At 41.6% G+C, this 10,196-nt stretch overlaps 1 protein-coding gene across 1 annotated transcript in view; it reads right to left on the bottom strand.

The window, feature by feature from the left end:
• The window catches only part of LOC122925332, a 135,653-nt gene extending 126,149 nt beyond the window's left edge, over nt 1–9,504 (bottom strand). Inside the window, exons 1-4 of the mRNA XM_044276721.1 lie at nt 9,459–9,504; nt 9,203–9,276; nt 5,491–5,602; nt 2,048–2,122 (exon numbers count right to left, since the gene is read on the bottom strand). Of these exons, the coding sequence (XP_044132656.1) occupies nt 2,048–2,122; nt 5,491–5,602; nt 9,203–9,222 (207 nt within the window). The 5' untranslated portion in view covers nt 9,223–9,276; nt 9,459–9,504. The remainder of the gene's footprint in view (nt 1–2,047; nt 2,123–5,490; nt 5,603–9,202; nt 9,277–9,458) is intronic.
• Nucleotides 9,505–10,196: the final 692 nt, after the last annotated feature.

The following is a 10,196-nucleotide window of genomic DNA, read 5'->3' on the forward strand; positions in this document are numbered from 1 at the left end:
GATGACCTTCTCTTCTACTGGAGGTGAAACCTTGGTTGGGACTCTACTCTCTAAAGGAACAACTTTTAGCAAATGAGGCAGTGTCATTGAAAAAGGTTTAGGCAGAAACCCTTCTTTCCTGTGTGGGGGGCCTGGTTTGATCCTTGCTATGGGGCCCTTACTTCTCTATGTACGCCACTGAGTCTGGGCATGCTGGTAGTTGTAGTTTTGCAACAGCTGGAGAGTTGCAGGTTGTCCCTCCGTGCTCCTCCAGTAGAGGATAACAATAGTATAATATTTATCCTCCCCCATTTTTTTCTTTTTATCCACATCCTCCCATTGATTGAAATTTGTGTTTTTGTGTATTTTTTCACCCTCCTACGTGAGATGCCACATACACCACTAGATCAATAATGGTAAAATACCTTACAAGACTTCTTTACACCAGATAATGTGAAAATAACTGGTTGCCTTAGGTGTAGAGAGGCTGTAGGGAGCTACTGTCTTTTACCTTTAGCCTCTACCAGACACAACACCAATTTGCCCAATTTTTTTGCATTGATCCGCTGGTTCTCTGTTAAAGAGTTAATGCTGTGATTCACTGCTAAAGGGTTAACACTATAATATGTTATGTTCACTTCTAACTAGGATCCATACACTTTATATTCCAATAGGTCGTGTATGGGTAAGAGGCAGTTAATTGGCAGTCCTTAATAATTGTTGTTAGGTAGTGGTCTGGTGCCAAACTCCCCTAGCTAGTGGGTAATTGCTAGTATGCAAGCCAAGAGTCAAGTTGGAGATAATTCTCCAGGGAGGCACCATCCCTGTATGAGTGAAAGGTGCCAGAAAAGCAACTTCGCTAAGAACCAACCTTAAGCATTGAATTTTTGCATAAGGTTGAGGACGATTATGGACAGTGCTTGGACAAAAACAGTAAAGAAATCGCATGCTTACAGCTTTGGACTTTACTGCATATGGTTAATGTTAATTGCTTCAGGCACCCACCACACTATTGAGACAGGCTGGCCATTTGATCTGGGACTCCAGCCCACAGTTGGGCATTGCAGAGAAAGAGAGAATGCATTCCTTTGCTCATTTGGGCATGTACTCAGAAAGAGACTCAGGGAAGATAACCATAGTAGCCATTCCCTATACACAGCTTTTGGGAAAAGCCTACTCTGTGAAATACTTGAGAATTGTGCCTACTGCTTGTATCTGCACTGTGACACCTATAATCTATTCCATAAAGGAGATACTTTATTTTACTATAACCAAGGCGGGCTGCTCATTGGGTTCCACATCCGGATCATCCCCCCCTACTCTCCTGCCTTGCACTCACACCTTCCCCCTACAGGCCAGCAAGCTTCGTGTGAATGGTGGGAGGTACCATATTGTGGACATAGCATACCAAAACATATGTCATTGATCATTATAAATACAGAGTTCCTATATGTGAATTAATATATTCTGTATACAGCACTGCACAGTATGCTGCAGCTATATCAACATAAGGAAATAATATTTATGCAACAGTAACATGGATGAGTAATAACTCCTGGCTCCCAATCGCATGTGACATTTCCTAGCATATGCTGATGTAATCCGACATTTAATTCTAAAGTGCTCCAATTGGCCTGCAAATTTGTGTAAGAGACTAATGTCTCCTAGGATATCTCTCTTGTCTCTCGCTTTAAAAAATTAACTGTATATATACTGTATTATAATTTTTTTTCTTTTGGATTTGGGTGAACCTCGAATTTTCACAAAATTCCTGTCGAATCTGATTAGTTTGCAATCGATTAGCTCATTTCTAGTCACTAGAGGTCCCTGAATATTACTCTGCTAATAAATAAGACACCGTATCAGTTTTCCATATACGTCACCAAGAAGTGTGAACTGAAGCTAACCTGTTCTGTTTATTCGGACTGTAATATCTCAATACAGGTCAGGTGATAAGTGCCATTTATTCACATGGCTGCAGCAATGGATGACATGTTAAGAGTCATTAATGCCCAGCGGCAGCACTTACAATGAATAATCAATATTCCAGGACAAACATGAGTTCTACCTGTCGGAGAATTTCTGGACTCCTTTGCTTTGGACACACAGATAGCAAGCTCTTCAGCTTTTCAAAGTCCTTTTTCTAAAGTAATAATGAAATAGAAAATCAATAATCAGTTTAGCTTTATTTCATAACTAAGATAAACCCAGCACACATACAGACGTGGACAAAATTGTTGGTACCCTTTGGTCAATGAAAGAAAAAGTCACAATGGTCACAGAAATAACTTTAATCTGACAAAAGTAATAATAAATTAAAATTCTATAAATGTTAACCAATGAAAGTCAGACATTGTTTTTCAACCATGCTTCAACAGAATTATGTAAAAAAATAAACTCATGAAACAGGCATGGACAAAAATGATGGTACCCCTAGAAAACACAGAACATAATGTGACCAAAGGGACATGTTAATTCAAGGTGTGTCCACTAATTAGCATCACAGGTGTCTACAACCTTGTAATCAGCCATTGGGCCTATATATATGGCTCCAGGTAATCACTGTGTTGTTTGGTGATATGGTGTGTACCACACTCGACATGGACCAGAGGAAGCAAAGGAAAGAGCTGTCTCAAGAGATCAGAAAGAAAATTATAGACAAGCATGTTAAAGGTAAAGGCTATAAGACCATCTCCAAGCAACTAGATGTTCCTGTGAGTACAGTTGCACATATTATTCATAAGTTTAAGATCCATGGGACTGTAGCCAACCTCCCTGGACGTGGCCGCAGGAGGAAAATTGATGACAAATCTAAGAGACGGATAATCCGAATGGTAACAAAAGAGCCTAGAAAGACTTCTAAAGAGATTCAAGGTGAACTTCATGCTCAAGGAACATCAGTGTCAGATCGCACCATCCGTCGTTGTTTGAGCCAAAGTGGACTACATGGGAGACGACCAAGGAGGACACCATTGTTGAAAACGAATCATAAAAAAGCAAGACTGGAATATGCCAAACTACATGTTGACAAGCCACAAAGCTTCTGGGAGAATGTCCTGTGGACAGATGAGACAAAAATCGAAGTTTTTGCCAAGGCACATCAGCTGTATGTTCACAGACGAAAAAATGAAGCATATCAAGAAAAGAACACTGTCCCTACTGTGAAACATGGAGGAGGCTCTGTTATGTTCTGGGGCTGCTTTGCTGCGTCTGGCACAGGGTGTCTTGAATCTGTGCAGGGTACAATGAAATCTCAAGACTATCAAGGAATTCTAGAGAGAAATGTACTAGCCAGTGTCAGAAAGCTTGGTCTCAGTCGCAGGTCATGGGTCTTGCAACAGGACAATGACCCAAAACACACCGCTAAAAACACCCAAGAATGGCTAAGAGGAAAAAATTGGACTATTCTAAAGTGGCCTTCTATGAGCCCTGACCTCAATCCTATTGAGCATCTTTGGAAGGAGCTGAAACATGCAGTCTGGAAAAGGCACCCTTCAAACCGGACACAACTGGAGCAGTTTGCTCATGAGGAGTGGGCCAAAATACCTGCTGAGAGGTGCAGATGTCTCATTGACAGTTACAGGAAGCGTTTGATTGCAGTGATTGCCTCAAAAGGTTGCGCAACAAAATATTAAGTTAGGGGTACCATCATTTTTGTCCATGCCTGTTTCATGAGTTTATTTTTTTACATAATTCTGTTGAAGCATGGTTGAAAAACAATGTCTGACTTTCATTGGTTAACATTTATAGAATTTTAATTTATTATTACTTTTGTCAGATTAAAGTTATTTCTGTGACCATTGTGACTTTTTCTTTCATTGACCAAAGGGTACCAACAATTTTGTCCACGTCTGTATGATGTATTCCATACACAGTATCTTTCAGGACTCCCTTGATAAAAATATAACAGCACAATAGCGTCTTTTGCGCTAGAATGAGGTATAGACAGGAGTGCAAGTCAACGAGGCAAAAACATAATTGCACCTCAGATGGACAGCAGTTTATCCGTGTATTAGGAGCACCACATGTACCTGCCAGCCTTTTCCACCTCTACATTCCTTCCTTTGTAGTAGAAACGCTCAACCAATTGACAGGTTGGGCAGAGTCATGCATTCCCCTTACAGTTTGAATCTTCTCCAGGACGTCCCACCACCATTTAGGAGCCACCAAAATGCCAGCTGCTCAGCTCACCCCTTCTGAGGTACACTTGATAATATAATTAGGATGTTACTTTCTGTTTTAGAAGATAGAAGGGAGTGATCTCAGTCCCTTCGACATTTTTTAGACACCATATTTAGGGAGCATAAGCACAGAGATGATGGTTCTCTTGCTATCATATGGATTGTTAAAATGCGTCGTTGCCTAACAAGATGCTACAATAAGGGTAAATGCAGTATATGAAGAACAAGGCTTTTTTGAAGGGTTTCCAGAAGGACAATATTGATAGCCTATCCTCAGGAGAGGTCACCAGTGTCAGATTGGTGGGCGACTCTCAGCACCCCTGCCGAGCAGCCATTTGAAGAGGCCACAGTGCGCACTGGATACCAAGCCCACACCATACATTGTATAGTGGTTGTACTTGGCAATGCAGCTCAGGCTGATTCACTTGAATGTGACTGAGCTACACACAGGCCATATGACTGATGAATGTCACACCACTGCCCTAAGAAACAGTAGATCAGAGTGGGGTGCAAGGAGACGGATCCCCACCAATCCAATATTGATGATCTACCCTGAGGATAGGTCATCAATATTTTCCTCCCGGAAAACCCATTTAGTTATATAGTCAAATATCTAAGGCTACTTTCACACTGGCGTTTGGGGCTCCGCTTGTGAGTTCCATTTGAAGGCTCTCACAAGCGGCCCCGAACGCATCCGTACGGCCCCAATGCATTCTGAGTGGATGTGGATCCGCTCAGATTGCATCAGTCTGGCACCGTTTGCCCTCCGCTCCGCTCAGCAGGCGGACACCCGAACGCAGCTTGCAGCGTTCGGGTGTCCGCCTGGCCGTGCGGAGGCAAACGGATCCGTCCAGACTTACAATGTAAGTCAATGGGGACGGATCCGTTTGAAGTTGACACAGTATGGCTCAATTTCAAACGGATCCGTCCCCCATTGACTTTCAATGTAAAGTCTGGACGGATCCGTCTGAAGCTACTTTCACACTTAGAATTTTTTCTGAAATATAATGCAGATGGATCCGCTCTGAACGCAAGTGTGAAAGTAGCCTATGTGTATCTTTCCTTTTATGGGAACCTATTAAAATGATCATGCTTCCCTATCCGCAGGCACGATTACTGACAAACACCCACCAACTGGTGCCTTAAAGGTATTTTGCAGAACCCTTTTAATTTATAGCGAGGTGGGCAGAGGGAAGCTGGAATCAGTGGTAAAACTATATTTTCACAAAAACTCTGCAGCACTTTAAAGTAAAACATAGATTGATAGATCACGCTGCCTGCATATACTTTAATATCGATGTATACTTTAAGCTAGTATGAAATTAGTTACCATATTGTTTTTTGAGAAGCTGCTGATATTGAAGAGCAGATCTCTTCTGCTCTGTATCTGCATCTGGAGGTGAAAGAGTGCCCATTCCACTACACCGTTCCTCCCAATATATCTACAGAAAAACATACAGACCATAGGCAGAAGCATATATAATACGGATCATGGATATTTTTTACTACTACTGAGTGAACTAATTCCAGGACACGTACAACTTTATTATTTGCAGTAAAGTAATGTTATAATATACTATACATACAGGAGAACATCTAAAAAAGTGATACGCAAATTTAATGCAAACATAGAATTGACAATATTGGCAACTATGTATCTCTGCAATAAAACTGGGCACTGTATATCGCAGCTTACTTAATAGTAGCTACAGTGAGGAACAGAAGTATTTGAACACCCTGCGATTTTGCAAGTTCTCCCACTTAGACATCATGTAGGTGCATTCCCATTGTAGGTGCATTCCCATTGTAGGTGCATTCCCACTCTGAGAGACAGAATAAAAAATAAATCATCCCAGCTCTCTTCATGTCATTGACCAGCTCCTCCCTTGTAGTTCTGGGCTGAATTTTTTTATTTTTTATTCTGTCTCTGAGTGGGAATGCACTTACAATGTGAATTTCAGACCCCTCCATGATTTCTAAGTGGGAGAACTTGCAAAATTGCAGGGTGTTCAAATACTTCTGTTCCTCACTGTAGTAGTAGATCCATTTTTACACTGCAAGAGCCCTGTGGTAGATATTGGACATTATTATCTATATAAGTGTGCACACAGTAGAGATATACCTATACAGGAGGACTACCTGTATAATCTTGATTTGCAACAATATAACATTTCTATTCACCATTTATTGATCTGTGTCTTTATATATTTTTCTTTTATTATTTTTTATTTTCATTTGTATGCTGTACTAGCTGAAGGACCCGGCTTCGCTCGGGTATATTTAATATATTTCATTTAGTGTTTGTGTGTGTCGTTAAAAGATATCAAAAGATATTTCAAAAAGGACCATTATGTCCGGCTAATGCAAATAAAAATCACTTAACCAAAATCTGGAGTGCTGTCTAAATTGTTGAATATTTATACGTTAAAAGATATCAACACTATCCACTATAACAGTTACCTCTACAGCACACCGCCCCCTTCAGACTCCCAGTCCTCCGTCTGGCGCAGGGCCTGGACAGACACAAGGATGTCCTTTTGAACAGCTCACTCTAAGACAGCAGCACTGTGCTGTGAGATAGATTTTTTACTTCATTTTTTTAATCCCTGTCGGCTGAGGAGTGGGAGGGGGCGTGTCCTTTTGAACAGCTCACTCTAAGACAACAGCACTGTGCTGTCTGAGTGTGAGCTGCAGGGAGAAAGTCACCATCCCTCCTACCCCTGCAGCTGACAGAAGTTGATTTTTAACGTCATTTTTTCAATCCTTGTCGGCTGAGGCTTGTGAGGGGCGTGGCCTAACCAGATCAGGGCGTGGCTTAGCTGGACCTAGAAGTGGATTTTTAACTTCATTTTTTCAATCTCGGTCGGCTGAGGAGGGGGAAGGGGCATGGCCTAACCAGATCAGGGGCGTGTCCTTTTGAACAGCTCACTCTAAGACAGCAGCACTGTGCTTTCCGAGTGTAAGCTGCAGGGAAAAAGTTTAACCTCCCTCCCACCCCTGCAGCTAAAAGCAGTTGATTTTTACCTTCATTTTTTCAATCCCTGTCGGCTAAGGAGTGGTAGGGGCGTGGCCTAACTGGATCAGGGGCGTAGATTAGCGGGATCTGGGGGCGGGGTTTTAAGTTCATCTTTTGTGGACACATTGTGGAAGGGGGCGTGTCTGGGCTCCTTCCTGCAAGAGTGACGACCCTCTGGGCACCTTACTGGCTCATTTGCATACCAAATAAACTGGATTTTCAGAGGATAAAAACATCTATTGCTGGAACAAAGGCACATCTTGAAATAAGGTCCTAAGTGCTATTAGGCCATGGCTGTACTTCAATAGTGATTATCCTGGTGACAGATTTCCTTTAAAGCTGACCTACAGCAGTGAAAATAAATGGCTGGGTTGTTATGGAAACCTGGAGTAAAACTGTGTATGTGGAGGCTAACGGCCTGTGAGCTTCTATTGGCTGATAAGGGTTATGTGACCAAGCTTCTATTGGCTAATGCATTTTTGGGGAATATCTCAGGAATGGTACGTCCTAGAGAGCTGAGACCTGCTCTAAAACCTTCCCGGAGACCTGATGTACCTGTGTGCCAAATTCTGTAATAGTAAATGCGACTTACGGAATGCGGATTTCTTTAGCGGACATACATACACTCAGCTTTATATATTAGATCTCCTATAATGTTGATTAATTATTTGAGGTTATGTATTTTATTTGTATGAAGATAGACTGTACATTAGGGATTTTTTAACAAACATGTTAAACATTTTTAATAAATGTGTATCTATATCAAATCCCATTGGCAGTAAGTGAGAATGCCAGTCCGTATCCCTATATGGATTTTTTTTTACTACTGACAGTAGAAGAAAGTGTCAGATGTCACACAGTCCTGGTTTTTACACCATGAAATAAACGAATTAGGGCTCATGCACATGACCGTGTCCATTTTGTGGTCCGTAAATTGTGGATCTGCAAAACACTGATGCCGGCCGTGTGCATTCCACATTTTGCATAACGGAACGTCTGGCACTCAAGACTAGTCTATCCTTATCCGTGATACAGACAAGAATAGGACACATTCTATATTTTTTTTGTTTTTTGTGGGGCCACGGAATGGACATGCGGATGCGGCACCTTTTAAGTGAATTGGTCCACATCAGACCCACATAAATGCAACTTGGATGCGGACGGTGTGCATGAGGCCTTAATTGTGATCAATAGCACGTGTCTCTTCTCCACATGTATACATTTATCAGACCTACATAATCACTTCTGCATTTATGTCAATTGCCATTAATATAAAAAAAAAAATACTCTGAATTTACACGCAACTCAATGTATTTTTATGGACTGTGATTGTCAGGGACAAACACCTCGCACAAGAAGACTATAGGCAACCTTTTGAGTTGACAGTCTAGAAAATCACCCGCCAAATTCTCTGCTGGATGGCAACTGACAATTAATTATAGCGAGTAGGAATTAATTATTTCAGCGCCCCACTCTTCAAATAAGGCTGGATTTACATCACTGCTTCATTTTCCATTCTTCTGATTTATGAGAAGAACAGAAAAAAAAACGGATCCTATAAAAAAAAAAATGGATACTTTTTTTGGGGACAGAAAAAAAGTACTAATTGCAGAACTTTTTTTTCTGTTTAAGAAAACTGATTTCAGATGGAAATGGCTAAAACAGATGCAAAATGTGCATAATGAATGCACAGGATCAGTTTTTTTTTTACAGGATCTTTTATTTCTGTTCTTCTGACAGATCAGAATAACGGAAAATGAAACAGTGATGTGAATCCAGCCTAACATAACGATCAAAATATGTCTTTGCTTTGAACTTGAGGAAGAAATCCAGATTAAACGTCCAATACTCCAAACATGAAGAAGACTAGGCAGCTGTAACGTTGCTGCTTTGCAGGTGCAGCCCTGATAAAGTAATACAAATCTTGACACAGATTTCAAGCCCTGGTATTTCGACCTTGGGATGCTACAAATAATATTATATTGATGGCAAAAACACAGGTTAGGAAGTCTCCAGGTGACAGTACCTTTTCATACTCAGCAGCATCCCACACACATGCTTTATATTGGTGGCCACGCGATAGAACCGCCGACATTCTCCCTGCAAGAGGGCATGAAATATGTATTACAGTAAAACCACAAAGATGAGACTACTTATAGGAGATCATTCATTACCTTTTCATTAGCAAGGAGCACAGTACTCATGCTGCAGTCTACGCACCGTCCTGTGACGACAATGAGTTGCTAACACAGCAGGCTGTATGAAGAAACATGTTTACCTACCTCAATGATTCTGTGGTATGTGTAGCCAGGGAGACATTGCGTGCAAAATAAATGATATTTCCTGTAAGACCTGGAGATGAATGACTGTGTACTTGTACAGCAAGCCCAGGAGGAGCTATAGGGGTGGAGGGGAGTGGTAGTGCCTCTGGTTGTTACTGTCAATCACAGTCACTGTCCTCACACCGCTGCTCCCTATGGCTGTGCAGTGATAGAAGGGTGCACCTTCTGATGTTGGGACTCCTAGCTGATAAAAGTCAGGGTGTCAGGGATGTTGAGTGTTTGTATGGGGTGCAAGGCAGGGCATGTAGAGCGCAATGGTTGGTATATGGTGCTGGAGTCAGTAACCAGGCCAGATGGAGCAGAATGAAATATCTCTCTTTACTTTATTTGAAGAATGAGGTTTGTAGTACATCCGATGATGGCAAAAACACAGTTCCCACAGTACAAATCTCCCCAGATGGTTTCGTATAGTTATGAGCAAGGTAGGAAATGATCATACTCTTCCCTCTCTAGCTTTCTCAAGTCTAATCCTACAGAATCGTGCTTTTAATTCACAACTGAGGCGTACAGGTTTTTCAGGATAAGACTGGCGTGTCCAAGTGTGAAGAGTGTCTTTACGGTATTCCCCTCACTGCAATAAAGTCTAAACAGCTTAGGTAGCAGGATACCTTACTATCACGACCATGGTCATGGTCGTGACTCTTTGAGCCGCATGCAGTTGCCAGTGGTTAGGTTTGT

Source organism: Bufo gargarizans, chromosome 1 (assembly GCF_014858855.1).
Source record: "Bufo gargarizans isolate SCDJY-AF-19 chromosome 1, ASM1485885v1, whole genome shotgun sequence".
In the NCBI taxonomy this organism is placed as follows: Eukaryota; Metazoa; Chordata; class Amphibia; order Anura; family Bufonidae; genus Bufo; species Bufo gargarizans.